The 19,495-nt window shown below is 38.5% G+C and overlaps 1 protein-coding gene across 2 annotated transcripts in view; it reads right to left on the bottom strand.

Moving 5' to 3' along the window:
* Positions 1–3,272: 3,272 nt before the first annotated feature.
* Positions 3,273–19,495, bottom strand: part of SLF2 (SMC5-SMC6 complex localization factor 2) — a 42,175-nt gene continuing 25,952 nt past the window's right edge. For both annotated transcript variants that reach the window (XM_032608471.1, XM_032608473.1), the window contains exons 12-20: positions 19,217–19,319; positions 18,126–18,302; positions 16,660–16,757; positions 15,826–15,913; positions 13,460–13,591; positions 12,968–13,045; positions 11,234–11,320; positions 9,013–9,081; positions 3,273–6,570 (exon numbers count right to left, since the gene is read on the bottom strand). In XM_032608471.1, coding sequence (XP_032464362.1) covers positions 6,535–6,570; positions 9,013–9,081; positions 11,234–11,320; positions 12,968–13,045; positions 13,460–13,591; positions 15,826–15,913; positions 16,660–16,757; positions 18,126–18,302; positions 19,217–19,319 — 868 coding nt within the window. In that variant the 3' untranslated portion in view covers positions 3,273–6,534. The remainder of the gene's footprint in view (positions 6,571–9,012; positions 9,082–11,233; positions 11,321–12,967; positions 13,046–13,459; positions 13,592–15,825; positions 15,914–16,659; positions 16,758–18,125; positions 18,303–19,216; positions 19,320–19,495) is intronic.

The following is a 19,495-nucleotide window of genomic DNA, read 5'->3' as shown; positions in this document are numbered from 1 at the left end:
CAAACTTTTACAAAGAATGTCCAACTTCTTTCTTTCATTGTAGCCTCATTCCACCCTGAGGGATTAATAGCCCTATTTTATAGATTGGAAAACAGGCTCTAAGGGGTTAAGCAACTTGCCTTGAAATCAGGACTGGAAAAGCCTGAGAAGAGGGAAGCAGGGTAAACCTGAAGGGGAATTGTCAAAGCAAAGGCAGAAGTGTGCAAGTTTGTGCACAGATGAGTGTTGAGGGAGTAGGCAGAAGGGAAGGGGCATGAAAGAGGAAAGTGAGTTTGATTTGATGAGATGAGAAGGTTCCTAGTAAGAAACAGAAGGGAAAAGTCAGCAAGTAGTGCAGAAAAGACTACAGAAAAAAATCCTCAAAAAGAGCTGATGGATTGAGTAAGGAAGTCCAAGCTGGGAAGACCAGGAGAGACATGGCTATGAAAAATAAATCTGCAGTCCTTGTGGGAAAGTGGGTTGGGGGACAGTAGAGGGAAGGCAGGAAGACTGCTAGCCCCATGGTACCAGACAGGAGAGAAATTAAACTGCAGGGGCCCAGTGGGCTAAGGGACACAGCTCCTCATGTTCTCACAGAACTCAGTGCCAACCTCAGATATCTCAGGAGGTGGCAAGAAGGCCAAAGCGACCTGGTGGTCATCCCACTTGTGTACACTCTACGAGGCAAGCCTTTCTCCTCTAAGGTGCTCTGATGGCCGATTCAGAACCTCACACATTTTCAAATGTACAGAATGTACAAATCACAATGCTGAGTTCCAGCATGGCACTTGCTGTAGTTGGGCAGTTACTTCACTATCTCTGATAATATAGATTCAGACCAAATCCATTTTCTCTGCTGTCCTCCCAATTCAATCTCTGAACTTAATGAAATGATCAGATGTAACAGCAATTAATGGAACTTTCTATAGGAAGCCCCTTCGATTGACAATACTCCTCTCTACAAATCAAGCTGATAAAATATGAATGAGGGGATAGTGACAGTGAAAGAGATTAAAAATCAAACCAAGAAGTTAATCCTAACCTAGCCATGAATCTGTATCCTGGGACATAGGAAGGTCGTTCTCTGAGTGGGTTGTTACTTACCCCTAAAGTCACTACCCTGGCTGCTTCATAGGGTGGCTATGAGAGGAGCCCATTTTGAAAACCTTCTGGTTTTCAAAACAAACACAGAACACAAATATGGGTTTTATTTTTGCTAGGCTATTCTCCCCAACTCCGCTGTAAGAAACTGGCAGAGGGCAGTGCTGGTTGTCCTCAGCCACCTACACACCAGCGTTTGGCTCCAGGCTTTGCACAGAGCAGTTACTCACTGTAGCAGAGATCCTAGGTGAAGGGGGTAGGTTTGAAATCCTGAAACTTGAGCAGAGGTTCCCTGAGGCAAGAGAACTCTGGCCTAGTCAAGTTGTCCTGCTTCCTGTTCACTGTGGCAGCATTTCTGTTCCTACTTTGCCATCTCCAGCTCTGGTCTGCCCAGTACTCTCCCTTTTGGTGGTGTGATATTTATTTTGGCCACACATACAGCTGAGGTGCTTCTTCTGTAGGCACTGTCACCAGTGCAACAATGCTGTAGTCTCACTGTCCCACTGTGCCTCAGAAGCCTGTTTTGCTTGTTAAGTTTTCCTCCCAGCCAGTCGTCTTGGAGTCAGACCCAAAGCTGGGCCTTCTGGTTTGCCCTCTCTTGACTCCAGCCTGGGGAATGGTTAGCAAGGAAAAGGGAGTGTTAGGACATGTCCACAAATGATGGAAAATCACCACCCACCATCCCTTTCTCAGCTTTAGCATGCTGGGTTTAAAAAAAAAAAAAAATCACAATTTTTTGCCAGCAGAGACAGAGCTGGACAGAGCAGCTTCTGGAGGTCCCTGTATCAGAAGGAATAAGCACACATACACTATAATTTTAAGAGATACGGTTTGCTCAGATGTCAGTGAATCCCAAAGTGCCAAGATCAATTTTGTCATCTGAGAAGAGCCTCAGAGTAGAGCTAAGTAATGACAGCTATCATTTATTGAGTTCTTGCTATATGTCAGGCCTTTGCTAAGCACTTTTCATGAATTAGCTTATTTAGCCCTCACTAATCCTGAGGTAGACACTGTTATTATTCCTTTTAACAGATGAAGAAACTAAGGCTCAGAGGAGCTAAGTAACTTGCCAAAGATCACATGGCTGGTATGGTGAATCTGGGATCTGAGGTCAGGACTAAGGGCAAGGTCAAGGCCCTTAACTTGTAAAGGCTGTACTGCCTGTCTCCCAGTAAGTACTTAAGGCAATTTCTCTGCTTTGCCTAGGCTGTTGCTCCCTACCGCTCCATCCCACGTCTGGAGAAAAGTGCTCACAGGCGGGTTGGTCTCCTCCTAACCAGCCTGTCAGAAGGGAGAAAGAAATACTGGCATGGTTCTGGAACTCAAGCCTCTGGCAACCATGCCTAGCCCTTCTTTGAGCTCCTAAGAACAGTTTCTCCTGTGAGGAGGTCTCAACCTATGTCTCCTCTCAGGTGGCATATCCAGAGCTGTATCTGCCTGGCAGGTTGCAGCTCTGCCTCTGTACTGTATGGCTTCCCCTTTCTTTGCCCTGAGCTCTACAACAAGGGAGCCAGGCCAAGGGAATTCTTTTCCAGTCCCCTTTGCCTAATAACAGAAAATATTTTCACCTGGATTTCAGAAAGTAAGATTCATGAGAGCTCTGTTTGTGTTGTTTACCACCAAATCCTAAAAAGAGTGCTTAGCATGCAGTAGGTACTTATCAGTTGTTGAATGGACATAGTGAATGAGGTAATCTAAACATGAGATTACCAAATTCCTGACTGCAAAGGATGCAGCAAATTATTAATTGGGTTATATAAAAGTGAACTATGTACAACTATGGCTTTATGTATTCCAGAAACAGGAAACATCAAGCTAAAAATCTGACTGGAGAATCCAATGCAAGAGGAAGAAAGGAAGAAATCAGTTTAAAAACTAGAGCTTCCCTGGTGGCCCAGTGGTTGAGAGTCCGCCTGCCGATGCAGGGGACACGGGTTCGTGCCCCAGTCCGGGAAGATCGCACATGCCGCGGAGCGGCTGGGCCCGTGAGCCATGGCCACTGAGCCTGCGCGTCTGGAGCCTGTGCTCGGCAACGTGAGAGGCCACAACAGTGAGAGGCCTGCATACTGCAAAAAAAAAAAACCCACAAAAACAAACAAAAAAAACAACCTAGGTGGGGCAGGGGAAGAATCAGGACATTCCAGATACTTAACCATCCCCACTCCCAAACAAATATTACTAAACACATGTCCAAAATGAAGAAAAAGCCATTTTAATAACAGACACACACATTCATAGGACTTAAAACAAGATGTAAATAGTATAAAATTAAAAAAAAAAAAAGAGGAAAGAAAATCTGCATTTACTTGTAAACTTCATAAAAGCTGGTGGATTAACTGACTGATAGGATTGGCCGGGGAAAACAAACACACAGATAAGGAGGTGCACCAACACTATTAATGAATAAGAAATAACTGCAGATCATGCTCTATATGCCCAAGCCACCTGTACCCTAACTTGTCTCCTTAGAGACAAACCAGAACAGTCCTCCCCTAATTCTCCAACTCAGTCACTTGTTAATGGGTCACCTCTTAAATTTTTGTTTTTTTTAAATTTGAAAACTACTCTTGGTTTAAAGACTCCACACATTATTACTGGCCAGTCCCCACCAACTATACTTGTTTTGACAGAAATAAAAATACAAATGCTCCAACTGAGCCTGGATGACAACACACCATTTTCTTTTACATCTGGGGAGATTTTTGTGAAGTCCAAAGCAAGATATTACTTGTACTTCAAAACAAAAACAAAATGCCAGCCTTCTAAAAGGTGACAAAGGCACCACTGCCCTCAGGAGATAGACAGAAAATGTACAAATGCTGTTACTTCACTGCTACATAGATGCATTTTGTGCATGGAAAGCCTCTTCATTTAACGTGATATACCCAACAGAATTATATTTTAGGATAACAAGAAAAGCAGTTTAGAAAAGGCAAACAGTTACACACAGAAGCATAAACACAAGTACCTTATTTTTCAGCTTGCAATAAGGGTAATAAGTTTGACATACATATCCAGAAAATTAGACAAGGTGATTTTTGGCACAGTAATATTGCCAAACACACCACCACTCAGTGCAAGCTTTGTTTGCCAAGTCCAAAAAAGTGGCCTGACATTCTCTGTGCAATGAACATATTCTCCCCCACTACCGTCCCATTCACTGGGCAACAGCAGCAGGAGGGAGACAAAGCATGGGGACTCAGAGGGAAAAGGATAATACTTAATTTGGGAGAAAAACCATGGGCTAATTGTGCTAAAGAGACTCACAAAAATTTTTGAGAACCCCAATGCAAATACTGGCTGGAATATGACCTGGAGACTAAAGACACCTACCAAAGTCATAAATACATGGGTCCTAACTGATGTTTGGCCATTGATTTTAAAGGGACAGATGAAGTATTTTTCTCTAATGGAGAAAGACAATTAAAAATAGAGACTTTTCTTATTGGAACTGCTAAATAAAATGTATCAAAGTGGTTTTAAATTTGATGGGCAGTTATCTGTTGAAACTGCAATACAAAAGGGTCACTCAAAAAAAAAAAACCTGAATAACCCACTTGTCCCCCTGTCAATGTACACAATTAGAAAATATTTACATGCTGTAATTACAAGCAATATAAGCAGTATTTTATACTTTGAGATATTGTACACTTTACACAATGCAAAATGAGAAAAATATGGACACTTATAAAATTACACACAAATAATGTATCTACAAAGTATTAAATTACAGAGAGTGAAAGCCCCCATTGTTGGGCAGATAGATGCCAGAGTTTCAAGCTTCTGTCAATATAACTCTTTGTATCTATCTCATTAACCATAAGTGGCATTTTCTAACAATACCCTTGAGAGGTAGTATCAAGATAATAATATTCTTACCAGTAAACTCAATACAGAATAAAACTTGTTGGTCTGACTCTTGAAGCCTTATTCAGCCTGGGTTCTTGGGAACTGGATTAACTTAGTCTTCCCTATAAAATCTCTAACTGCTCAATGCTTGACATGGGCTCAAAAGTTACTGATACTATTTTAAATGATAAATTTAAGATAAAATGGTTTTTACTCCTAAGCCTCAATTTAGAGGTAGAAAGCTAGTTTTCAAAATTTATTTTCTCCCCTCTCAAACCCATTTAAACGTCAAGCCCAATTCCCTTCTCCTCCATCATCCTTCCCCCACAATTGGAGGAAGCAGAGTGCTCAGGAGAGCAGTGTCATCCAAGTCAATATTGAAAGAAAGGAAAACAAAGCTGGCATTATCTTTCAAGAAACAAACCCTCCTAAAAGGGAGAGTCAACAAAAGGATTTTTCAGTTAGCTAGTAAGAGGCTATTACTACCAAAGGCTTCAAAAGGCCCTTAGGCTAAGACCAGCATGTGCACTTCTACTAAGCCTCCACCATTTAAACCAAAGGATGGCTTTCCAGTGTTTAAGAATTTAGAGCAGCTGTGGTTTTCAAGTGCAACAAATTTAAAATACAAGCACACATGCGCACACAAATACACACGCGTGCGTAGTGTACCAAAGAATAAATGCCATTCAGGTCTCTGCCAAGGTTATATACTCATGAAAGTAAGGTTTTTGGAAACTTGTCCAGATCTTTAAGCTTTTACAATATAGACTTCTGTAATATGGCTACAAAGGGCCAGAATTCTAAGATTTAGCCAAGATTCTAAAATTTAACCAGTATTAAAAAAAAATATATATATATATATGCACTTAAAGAAAATCCAAAACAAACTGCATATGTATGTTTTGGAATAAAAACAGAGCCACTATTTTATAGCTTAAACTCTTCCCCTTAAGGGGATCTGACAATATACCAAACTTCTGTTTCTCAACTGTTTGTTTCGATGTATTTTAAAAACCCAACAGATTTATAATCTTGAATAGCCAAGAAAAATGCATGGATTAAAACCCGCCAGTGGTTTACAGGAGTAACAGAAGAGATTTATCCCTTCTATTAGTAAACTCAGTTCTAAGTGTTCCCTTTGAGTCGTAAAATAACCAAGATGGAAAATTAAACCAAACTGGAACTTGATCTTGGTTTCCATGTCCATCTCCTCAAGTTCATCCAAACCCTTTCTTCCATCCTTTCTGTGATTATCCAAGTGCCGCAAATACAATCCAAACAAACAAAAAAGATAACTGGCTTACAATTTAACAAGAGTTAACAGGGGAAGGTTAGACATGCAACTATCAGCTGCTTCCACCCCTCCCCTCTTGTTATGGGATTCTGCTCTTTTAAAAGGCTGATTGCCTTTTTAAGCGGATCGCATTTCGTATCTGCTTCAGAAATGGCAATTTCTTCATTACCAGCTTCATACTAGATATTCAAGTAGCATATTTGCTGAACATTTTCTTGGCCTTCCACTGGGTTCTGTACTACTTTCTACTCCTTTAGGAAAGACTCTTATTGAATTTCTCTTGGTTCATAATTTTGCTGCTGCAACTCCTGTTAAGAATCTGGTACCCAGAAGTCATGAAGCTGCCCCTAGAAAAGGGAAGGGGGAAAAAACAGAATAAAGGAAAATCAGATTATGAATTAATCCTTATAAAACCACTAATCATCAGACAATGTGCTTTGATAATGAAAGTAATAAAGTTTTGATATTATAAATTGCTCTGAAAATTTACAGTAAATCAGATTCAAGTTTCACATTTTATAGTCTAAAAATTTTTTTAAAGTATAAATAAGTACAAGATGTTTTCCTCAGTAACACACACATGTGGAGCGACATATTTAAAAAGATTAAGTAAAAAGTTAAGCTGATTTTTAAAATATTTATTTATTTGGCAGTGCCAGGTCTTAGTTGCGGCATGTGGGATCTTTTTTAGTTGCGGCATGCGGGATCTAGTTCCCTGACCAGGGATCAAACCCAGAGCCCCTGCATTGGGAGTGTGGAGTCTTAACCACTGGACCACCAGGGAAGTCCCTGTTAAGCTGATTAATATAAAGTTTTGGTATTAAATTCTTTTCTGTTTTAATGTTACATCAACAAAAATGGCAGGCCTAAAAAAAAGTCTACTGAGATTAAAAACTAAAACAAGAACAAGAAAATGTTAACTTAAGATTTCTCAAAGACTTCTCTATCTTATGAAGAACACCAACAGCAAAAGAGTCAAAGCGTCATAACACAGTGAGACTGCTTTTCTTAACTAATCTTCAGTGTTCCTACTACTTTTATATAAAATATAAGCAACTTCTAGGCCCTATCTAATGAAAGTATGGTCCCCGGATCAGCAGCATTGGCATCAGTCTGAGAACCTGTTAGGAATGCAGAATATCTCAGGCTACACTCCAGATCTATTAAATCACAATCTGTATTTCAACAAGTTCCTTATTGAAGCCTATGTACATTAAAATTTGAGAAACAGGGAATTCCCTGGCAGTCCAGCAGTTAGGCCTCTGTGCTTTCACTGCTGAGGGCACAGGTTCAATCTCTGGTCTGGGAACTAAGATCTCACAAGCCACATGGCATGGCCAAATTAAAAATAAATAAATAAAATTTGAGAAGCATTTTCGACAATCCCATATTAGTTGGTTTGTAAATAAGCAGGATGGCAAACTTAATATCAGGTGTTTAAACAATGCTCCTCTTAAGGAAAGTCTCCTTAGATATAACACCAAAACCCTAAGTGACAAAAGAAAAAAAAAGATAAAACCAAACTTCATCATAACGAAAAACTTCTGTTCTACAAATAATATCATCAAAACAATAAAAGACAACATACAGGATGGGAGAAAATACATGCAAATTATATACCTAATGAGGGACTTATATTTAGAACACATGGAAAATTCTTACAATTAGAAAATTTTTAAATGGGCAAAGGATTTGAACAGACATTTCTTCAAAGAAGCTATATGAATGGCCAATAAACACATAAAAAGATGCTCAACATCATTAGTTATTAGGGAAATGCAAATTAAAATCACAATGACATTCCATGTCCAACCCCCTACTATGACTATATCAAAAAGACAGATAATAACAAGTGTTGGCAAGAATGTGGAGAAATCAGAAACCTCACACATTCTGGTGGGAATGTAAAACAGTGAAGCCACTTTGGAAAACAGTCTGGCAGTTCCTCAAAACATTTAACACAGAATTACTATATGATCCAACAATCCCACTCCCAGGTATATGCCCAAAATGTTTTCATTTGAAATCATACATTTACACCAAAACCTATACACAAATATTCATGGAAGCATTACTCATAACAGCCAGGAAGTGGAAACAACTCAGATGTCCATTTAATAAGTAGATATATAAAATGTGGTATATCCATAATGAAATATTATTTGGCAATAGAAAGGACATACAACATGCTACAATATGGATTAACTTAACATTATGTTACATAAAAGAAGCCAGTCATAAAAGACAACATCATATATGATTCCATTTGTACGAAATATAAAAAACAGGCAACTCTATACAGACAGAAAGTGGATTAGTGGTTGCCTAGGGCGTGGAGTGGGGACGGGAGTGCAGGTGGTTGGGAATGAGAAGTGACTGCTAATAGATATGTGATCTCTTTTTGGAGTGACAAAAATGTTCTAAAGTTAGATTGTGGTGATGACTGCACAACTCTGTGCATGTACTAAAAAATACTGTACACTTTGGATGAAATGAATGATATGTGAATTTTATCTTAATAAAGATATTAAGAAAAATACTTCACGAGAAATAACCTCCATTTGATGCAGTGTAACATTTTAAAGTGGGGTCAAACACCTTTGGAAATAAATTAATGAATATAAGAGCAAACAAAAATTTAAAAACATACATAAAATATACTGGGGTTTTCAGTTCATTTTAGGATACCTAGAAGCAAGTGCTCTGTCATGCTTTTTTTTGAACAGTATGAAGAAATAACATTTAGCAAAACTACTGAGAATAAATGAAACTGTTTAATAAAACGACACCTGAGTAGGTCGACAGTTCTGGATTATTTCCTGCCATTTTCCATGTATCCTGGCAACCAAGTCTTTTACCTTAAAAATATCAAGAAGGGGAAAAGGGATCAGAGCAAAACAATTTAATGCTTGATACAAAAGACCTGATAGCTGTGACAGACCCACACCCAACAACTCAATGTGGTTTCTGTTAAGAAAGAGAGAATAAACTCCTCAACTTCTGGAGGGGCTTTCAAGTCATAGTGATTACTAAGACCTTCCTTCATCACCATATCCAAAATACTGAATGCTTAGGACTCCACTTTCCCATTAGTTACTAACGATCATCCAGAAAAACATACTCCCTGCCTTCAAGACACATATCTTCAACTTGCTGTCTTTTGAACACCCACAAAGGGAAGCTGAAGAGTGGCCTTTGTTACAGGACCCAAAGCTTTGGCTGTTCCCTGCCTTCCAAGTTCTACTTGAAAGACTCAAGGCCACAAAAAAAGGGTTGTCATCTGTTCCTTTTCACACTATTACAAGATCCAAAATTCAATGTTAAGCCTCTCTAGGTTTTTGCAAAGTACAGTGGACTCTCGAACAACGCGGGGGTTAGTGGTGCCAAGACCCCGCACAGCAGAAAATCATACGGCTCTCTGCCTCAAAAACAAAGAAAGTGATAAATGACTTACCCAAGGGCAGGAAGCTGAAATGGTTTGGACAGAATCAGTACTCAAATCCGTGTTGTTCAAAGGTAGACTACACTATGAATCCTCTTCTTTTTTTTTTTTTTAGCAGTACGCGGGCCTCTCACTGTTGTGGCCTCTCTCGTTGCAGAGCACAGGCTCCGGACGCGCAGGCTCAGTGGCCATGGCTCACGGGCCTAGCCACTCCGCGGCACGTGGGATCTTCCCGGACCGGGGCACGAACCCGTGTCCCCTGCATCAGCAGGCGGACTCTCAACTACTGTGCCACCAGGGAAGCCCCTATGAATCCTCTTTAAATACCTGATCTATTCCTGTATTTGGAGGTTTAGCAAGTCTCTGTGTGAAACTCCTACCATATTAGAGATTCTCAGTTAGTTCCTGGACATAATTGCTTGACAAAATGTTTTATTTAATTAAATTAATTTATTTATTTGGTCGTGCCACACAGCATGTGGGATCTTAGTTCCCTGACCAGGGATCGCACCCACGCCCTCCGCAGTGGATGCACAGAGTCTTAACCGCTAGACTGCCTGGGAAGTCCCAACAAAGTGTTTTAAACAGGCCAGGAATTTTATAGTTGCTTTAAGTTATTTCAAGGTCTGCTTTTTTCTCCATTTAGAGTTCAGCAGATTCAGTTTCTCTAAAACAAGCACCACCTTTTTCTACCAGAGGCTTGTGGAGAGGCATGCAATTCATCTATTTCAGCAGGACCATCCCCTGAAAGCAACTGCCACAGACCTCTGTGTCATTCTCTGCTCTAAGTAAGAGGAGCCCTGGCACCAGTCTATGCCCAGCCTCTTGGCTTTAAGAAACAAAAACCTTGGGTGGTCCTCCTTAGCATGTCTGTCAGCAGTAGCCACTACCACCAAGTTCTATGGGCCAGTAACTCTAGTTAATGTTCAAAAGAATGTGCTTCTGAAACTACAGTTTCCACTCTAAGGCAAAGAGCTATCCCCTACATGTATTTGAAAATCTGCAATCTGATACAATTTCATTAGTTGCTCATTTTTGTATTTAACTTAAATCTATTAAAATAAATACAGATACTAAATCTAAATGGGAATTGTTGAAATATCTAATCTTTACAGCTAATTAATGTAAAATATAAAGTTACACAGCTGAAACCTCACATTCAATGACTATCCAAACACAAATGGCAAGAATGGATCGGCTCTACACTACAAAAGCTAAAAGATGATTTAGAATTAAAAAAATCCTTAGAAGAAAAAGTTTCCAGAAAATCCTGTTATGTTTCAGGAAAAATCGTCAAATTGTTTTAATAATACCGAAGTTGCTTTCCTAACTCCATACTCATATATTCAGCTTGTCTTAAAATGTATTTGCTTTGAGATTCCCCCCCTGCTTTACTTTCAATCTAGCTAGAAGTACTTAGTAGAAGTTAATTTGTTATTAAAGGAGAAAGTCATATTTCTAATCTTATATGTTCCTTCTTAAAGAGAGGCTTATACGTATTACTCAAGTATTAACGAAACCAAGGTTAAACAAACAAAAAGCTAACAATAAGAAAAACACACACTTACCTTAGTTCTATAAAACAGTCTTGCATCTTCCCTAATATCACACTTAACATGCTTTTCTAAAGCCCCACAGAGGTGCACAAAGTGTTTCTGTGTAAAACAAATGCAAGGGATGAAAACAACTCTGAAGCATTACAAATTAACAAAGAAAAGATCATGTAGCTAGGACAGCTAACAATCATTTTAAAAAATCTACCTTAGCAATTTCTGATATTAACTATCCAACATAATAGCAGTCATATCAGTAAAAAGTACTAACTGCCACAACAATAAGACTGTTATAGTTTATTGCTAGTTAATGCATAAAATATACACAAAAATAAAGGTTGTTTTGCTATGTATTAAGGCACATTAATGAAAATTAACCCTAGAATTCAGACTGTGAAGTAGTGCCTAGAAATTTAAGAGTCTTTCCATTAACACATTCTCTAATGAAATATTCAAGTAACAGCTAACCTATTTTTTTCTCTATGAACAAAAGGAGGTTTAGTGGTAGTTCCTTGAAAAATTAAGTGCCTTAAGTTTTAGAAGTGTATAGTCCAAAACAGTCACACTCATATATATATACTATGGTTGAATATACTAAGGTGAGAATGTAAATGAACATTTTTTGGGAGGGAAATGTGATAACAACCATTTCTAAATAATTAAAATTTGAAAAATTTATAACCTCTGATCTAGCATTTCTACTTCTAGGAATTTACCCTACAGAAATGCTTCCAAAGGTTCGTGTTAGCACTGTGTGTAATCACACAGAAAGGAATGTTCATCAATAAATGTTTTGAAATACTACAGTTATTAGATAGACGTGCCAGTAATTTACAGTGGGGGAAAAAGAAAGACAAGTTGCAAATAATATGAATAACATGACCTCATTAAAAAATAATTATGTTAGTATATGCATAAATTATGGAGAAATTTATAGGAGGGCACTGGATTATAAAGTCTTTCACTTTCTACCTTATATGGTTTTATAATAACTGAATTTTAAAGCAATAATCATTGATTTTTTCTAATCAGAAAAAAATAATTTAAAAATGTAAAGACCATATATAAGAACAGATAGATGACTATGTTAGGTTCCAATCAGGAGAGCAAACAATAGTTCTATGTACAGCAGTGTTTATAAAAAGACATGAACCAGTCTTGTGTCCTTCTGATCATGCCTAAGGAGATACAAAGTTTTAAACAGGGGTTGGATTACCTAAGGTGTGAAACATGAAGAATTAAACAAGAACTTTCCCCAGGAGTATGCAACATGATAGGATAGGAAGAATAAAATAATTCAAAATGAAAATCTTAACATGGTGAGATAATTTAGAAATGCATATCTGAGGTAGCCTGACTTACCATCAGTTTAATTTTGAAGGCAAACATTATTTCTAAATAAAAAGGAAGTGGAGTGGGAGCAGAGATGGGAAGAAACCAGCTAAGAGCTAGCCCATTTGGTATTTGGTGATCTTGATATCTTATTAATGTATTACACTACTGCCAAGTTATCACAGTTAAGTCCCACTCCAGTAAACAGAACTAACATGTGTAGACAAATAATTTTTGTCAGTGACATGGCTGCAAGGTTACTATTACTTCTCTCTTTCCAGCGTACACTCGGATTTCTATAGTGAATCCAAAGGTAACTTGATAAAAGTTATTAAGTTTTCTCCTATATAAAGAATGTTCATTTATTCCATCAATAGTGACACTTATTAAAAACAAAAAACACTAAAAAATACCTACCCGTTGTCCAGAAGAAAAAGAGTGAGAACAACTAACTTCACCGACTAAATGAAGAAGAATGTAGGTCAGGTAATATGCCTGGTAGAGAAATGAATAAAATTAACACCCATGAATTAGCTAGAATACATGTCATCCCAGTTTATACATTAGGAAAGCTGCCTAGGAAGGATTAAGGATTTGCTCAAGTTAACTGAGCTGGTTAGTAAGGAAAAGCCAAGCATTTATACCAGGTTTCTGATTTCTAACTCAAGTGCATTCCTTTTACCACCTCACGACTGCCCTAGTAAAGGGCTACAAAGAATACTCCCAGTATTAAATTACCAACAACCATCCTTTTACCTCAATCCTCAAGTCAACTGAACAATTTCATGACAGCAATAAACAAAAATATCATTCACTATGTAATTGTGTTTGCTAGAATGTTATCTAGTCTCTAAATCCAGAAACGTCCATGGTTAAGATCATCTTTTGAGATGATCTAGCCATGGATACCTGCTTTTCAAGTTCCAAATGAAGACTATCATCAATAGTGCCATTTGGTTGTTCAGCCCTTTTCTTCAAGACCATTTTCTTCAACAAATCTGAAGGCTTCATTTGCACAAGATAGCGATGCAAGACTGATATCTATCAAAAGAAAGAGGAAACACTGAATAATTTTTGCCTTCTCTAATTTTGCCCCTTTAGCTTCTTATAGTCCAGTGATATTCACTTAACTTAAAAGTCCCCAATTGACCCACCAAGGTCATGTGACTTTTCTGTACTATTAAACTTCACTGCAATAAAATGAGAGTAAGAAAAGTCCCCAATTGCTTTAAAGGGATCTTATTTTATTTTTATGGCTGTGCCATGCAGCTTGCAGGATCTTATTTCTTCGTTCAGGGATTGAACCCAGGCCCCAACAGTGAAAGTGCTAAGTCCTAACCACTGGACCACCAGGGAATTCCCTAAAAGGGATATTAAAGATTTAGTACTTGTAATTGAGGATGAAAACTTGAGGAGACCAAATGGCATTACAATAGAGGTCAAAGGGAGGACTTTCTTTGAGAAATTATTTGAAAGGCAGCAGAGTTGAATCTTCCTCCCTGTGAGTAGCATTATTGAATTCTGAAAAGAATTCTTTTTAAAAATAAATTTATTTATTTATTTATTTATGGCTGCGTTGGGTCTTTGTCGCTGCACACGGGCTTTTCTCTAGTTGCGGTGAGTCGGGGCAACTCTTCGTTGCAGTGTGTGGGGCTTCTTATTGAGGTGGCTTCTCTTGTTGCGGAGAACAGGCTCTAAGCACACGGGCTTCAGTAGTTGTGAAGCACGGGCTTAGCTGCTCCGCGGCATGTGGGATCTTCCCGGACCAGGGCCTGAACCCGTGTCCCCTGCATTGGTAGGCGGATTCTTAACCACTATGCCACCAGGGAAGTCCAAGAATTCTCTCTTGATGGCAGTAAATATCACTGAAAGGACTGAGAGCTATTTGCTAATCAACCTCGTGGCTCAGGTGTGGACACCCAAAAATGAAATCTACATCAACTCTACTAATGTAGAAACCAGCTATCCTTTCAATCTCTCTGTCCCACAGCACCTTGTGCATACTTCCATCACAGTTCTTGCTACACTGTACCACAATGGTTGCTTAATTCTGCTTTGACCACTACATTATATTTTCAAGGTCAGAGTCTCTATCTTATTCATTTTTTTTTTCTTAATCTGTAGGACCTAACGGATTATCTTGTACTGAACTGCAGTTCAAACAAGAACACCACATCTAGATCAGGTTCTGTGTTGAGTTTTCAGATTCAACTATGAATATTATGCTTGTAAAAAGCCTTCAGGACTTCTCAGAGTGGGGTTTCTATAGGACATGTTTATACACACTCACATACACACTCATACATGATATATTCACTACTGGGAAACCACATTTAAGCTCTATAATTTAAAGACTTTAATATTAAAATAGGTACAAGATGAAATTAATGTTTAATAGTTCTACAATTTCTAATCTTGTGATAAAATTACTAACATTGACAAGGTGAACTAATTAAATAATGTCATATTTATATAGCACATTACGATTTTCCCAGTACTTTTTTTTTTTTAATTTATTTTTGGCTGCATTGGGTCTTCGTTGCTGCGCGTAGGCTTTCTCTAATTGTGGCAAGCAGGGGCTACTCTTCGTTGTAGTGCGTGGGCTTCTCATTGCAGTGGCTTCTCTTGTTGCAAAGCATGGGCTCTAGGTGTGCGGGCTTCAGTAGTTGCGGCACACAGACTCAGTAGTCGTGGCGCACAGGCTTAGTTGCTCCGTGGCATGTGGGATCTTCCTGGACCAGGGCTCAAACCTGTGTCCCTTGCATTGGCAGGCAGATTCTTAACCACTGTGCCACCAGGGAAGCCCTTTCCCAGTACTTTTTATACATTAATTCATCTAATTGTCCACAACCATCCTATGTGGTAGAGGGTGTGATACTGTCTCTATTTCACACATAAAGAAACTGGGTCTCATTAGTTAAGTACCATGCTAAAGATTACATGAATAGTATTATGCCTGAGTTAGGATCTATTTTTTTTTTTTTTTTTGCGGTATGCGGGCCTCTCACTGTTGTGGCCTCTCCCGTTGCGGAGCACAGGCTCCGGATGCGCAGGCTCAGCAGCCACGGCTCACGGGCCCAGCCGCTCCGCGGCATGTGGGATCTACCTGGACCAGGGCACGAACCCACATCCCCTGCATCGGCAGGTGGACTCTCAACCACTGCGCCACCAGGGAAGCGCATAACCTCAGTACTTTTGACGTAGGATCCATCAATTTTCTCTACACGTCACTAGCTCTCCCATTTATTAAAAGAAAACAAAAATGTTATTTATACCTGCAGATTATTCGCATTAGGGATATCTTCATGTTTCTCATCCAAAAGCTTTGAAATAATCACTAGGCTGAGGCACTGTCTCAGTTGCCTGGAATTAGAATTTTAAAGTATTTAGAATGTGTTTAATGAATACTGCTTAAGAAGCAAATGAAGTTTGCAAAAAGAAGTTCTTCTAATTCGAAACATAGCTAATGTTTCAAAAGAAGGCTATACAAGAATATAAAAGCTATACTAGAACAGTAAAATTTTCATGTAAAATATTTGTACACAAAGTTAAAGTTGCCTGAAGCTCAGGAAAACCATTAAGAGCCTTTATCTTTGACCCTGATGATTTACTGTTAGAAAATCTATTTTACTGCTGGGATTTCTTTTTTTTTTTTGCGGAGCACAGGAGGCTCCGGACGCGCAGGCTCAGCGGCCATGGCTCACGGGCCCAGCCGCTCCGCGGCATGTGAGATCTTCCCAGACCGGGGCGCAAACCTGCGTCCCCTGCATCAGCAGGCAGACTCTCAACCACTGTGCCACCAGGGAAGCCCTGGGATTTCTTTTTACTAAAGCCAAAAAAAAAAAAAAAGCAAACTGATTCATTTTCATCGTATATGCCATCTATATTAAGTTATCAGATAAGCTAAAAATTAAACATCAAGAATATTACAAACTGATCTAAGTATCAGAATCAGGCTGTCAATGCCTTTTCCCACAACTGAATATGAAATGAAATAAAAGACTCTGATTTAACATTCAAGGAATGATTAAAGGAAATAAAGGACCTAAAAGCATTTCATTAATGTAAACATACATTTTTCTTAGTGTTTAATTCTCACTTTTCAATACCTTCCACGTGATGTCCAGTTAGGGACCAGCTGTACCAACCACAGAAGGTTGTGGGGATGACTGGAGAGTTCATTTATGGCCAGACAGAGTTCAGGTACCTGAAAACAAACAGTGAGCAAGATTTTTCAAATAGGTCAGTGGAATCAAATATCTAACAGATCATCCACATCCCTTCTTAATGAAGCATTATTATAAAAAGAGCATTCATTTTAAGAAACAGCATGGAGTACACATATTCAGTGGTTTTTTTTTGCGGTACGTGGGCCTCTCACTGTTGTGGCCTCTCCCGTTGCGGAGCACAGACTCCGGACGCGCAGGTCCAGCGGCCATGGCTCACGGGCCCAGCCGCTCCGCAGCATGTGGGATCCTCCCGGACCGGGGCACGAACCCGTGTCCCCTGCGTCGGCAGGCGGACTCCCAACCACTGCGCCACCAGGGAAGCCCCCACATATTCAGTTTTATCTTAAACTCTAGAATAGACTGAATAGATACATTTATCAGAATTTCATTTGGCTTTTGTGTTTTGTGCTACATCATATCTATCTGTATTTAAACAGCCCTTTGAAGAATAAAGTCTAAGTACACATACCAGTTTCCAAAGGTATATAATGAGAGTTGCACAAGATAGTACATGTTCCTGACTTGGGATTTCTTGAATTTTAGGAGTCAACTATTCCAGTATTTAAAGTCTAACAGAACTGCTTCAAAATAATCCCTGAGTAGGGAAGGGAAGTATGGGATGAGGGTAAGAGATGAGATAAGATTGATTATGTCTTGATAATTGTTGAAGTTGGGTGATAAGTATTTAGGGGTTCATTAAACTCTTCTTTCTACTTTTGCATGTTTGACATTTTCCACCAAAAAAGGCTGAAAAATATAATTTAAAAAAACCTAACAAAAACTATACATGTTTACCACCAATGGCTGCAGAAATTCAACTCAACTTCTTGCTGTTATGTATGATTCACTCTATCATTTCATTTAGGTCTCTGTTCAAAGGTCACTTCAGAAAGTGCTTCCTTAACTGCCTCATATGAAATAGTAGAGCATCGCTGCCTTGTTCTGCTTTATTGTAATTTGTAGCACTTATTACAACTTAACATGATATTATAATCTACATTTACATTGTTTATAACCTAACCCTTTGACTAGAATAGAAGTGCTGGGAGAGCAAGGGCTTTATCTTCTTCACAGCTTTATCTCTAGCACCTGCATTAATGCTTCGCCCACAGTAAATCCCCAGTAAACATAACACATTTTTTGTGGAATGAATTAACTGCAGTTTTAGAAAAGATTCAGTTTCATGAATTTAAATACAGTGCCAGCACAGACAGTCGTTTCTTCGGTTTATTTTTCATCTGCTGAGCACCTTAACTGAGGTTACAAACTTTCAATTCTGCATGCACTATGAAACTCAAATTGTGATGCTATACAAAAAACAATATTAAAATTTTAAGTAATGTTACCTTTGTATTCCAATCTCTGATGTTTTTCATCAGGTTTATCAGGAGGCTTTGAAAGTCTACTAGAGGAATCTGTTTCAGTTGTTTTTCCAGACTCATTTTAAACAACATTAAAATCAGTAACATTATTTCACAATCCTGGTAACCTTCCGGATGTATAGATGTACACAAGCCTAGAAACTTTGACACATATCAGAGACAAAACAACTTAAGGAGATATATTTTGCTTGAAGAGTTTACATTATAAAAACTTTTTAACAAAAAATGCAAAAGAGAACTATATAGAAATTGAAACATCAGTTGTCTAGGAAAAAGGCAAGAAATACTCATGTTAATAGTTGACTTGATAAGTATCTTCTTCCCCATCTTTAATTTTCAAAATTTTCTTAACAGTTCAATATCATTGATTTGATTCAGCCACTAAAAATGTTTTAGCACTGTTATTAATTCTTGGTCACTTAGTTATACTGTAAGTTACAATTTTTTTCTTCATACATTCTAATTCTAAAAAATTACTGGTTTCAAAACTACTACTAGCAAAAAGCTTCTTGGTAAAGGTATTCCTAGAACTATTTTAATCACATAACTCTGATTCAAAGTTCCCTTTCGTTCCTAATATTAAAACAAAAATAAGGGACTTCCCTGGTTTGTGTTAGGGTTAGTGGTCCAGTGGTTAAGACTCCACGCAGGGAACTAAGATCCCGCATGCCGCACAGTGCGGCCAAAAAACAAAACAAAAAATAAATAAATAAAACAGCAAAAACAACCTTTAATATGAAGATTATTGCTAAGCAATTTCAGAGACTAGAAATCCCATGGTAAAACACCAGTGAATTTTTTTTTTTTTTTTTTAATTTGGCTGTGCTGGGTCTTAGTTGTGGCACACGGGATCTTCGTTGCTGCGTGCGGGATCTTCAATGCGTCCTGAGGGGATCCAATTCCCTAAGATCGAACCTGGGCCCCCTGCATTGGGAGCGTGGAGTCTTAACCACTGGACCACCAAGGAAGTCCCTGATTTTGTTTTAAAACCATTAAGCAAAAAACTAAGTGGTTCCAGCTCTGTGCTAGACTTACAAAAAAGAGTTTTCTCCTACCTTGACCACATTTAAAACGTTGGTTTCAGGGAGAGATGAAAATATTGGCTTACAAGAAGAATCTTCACTTCCTTTCACCCCCAGTGTCATCTGTGCTTCAGAACTATGGAAGAGTGAATAAAAACAATGTGAAATTATGCACAAAACTGTGAGAAGCACTGAACAACAAAAGTTTTACTGAGGTATAGTTTACATACAATAAAAGGAATACACACATTTAAATTTTTGATGATATGTATACTAGTGTAACCACCATCCAAATCAAGAAACAGAACATTT

This window comes from Phocoena sinus, chromosome 16 (genome assembly GCF_008692025.1).
Source record: "Phocoena sinus isolate mPhoSin1 chromosome 16, mPhoSin1.pri, whole genome shotgun sequence".
Taxonomy (NCBI): Eukaryota; Metazoa; Chordata; class Mammalia; order Artiodactyla; family Phocoenidae; genus Phocoena; species Phocoena sinus.
Note: the sequence above shows the minus strand (reverse complement) of the source record. Positions and strands in the feature narration are given on the sequence as shown.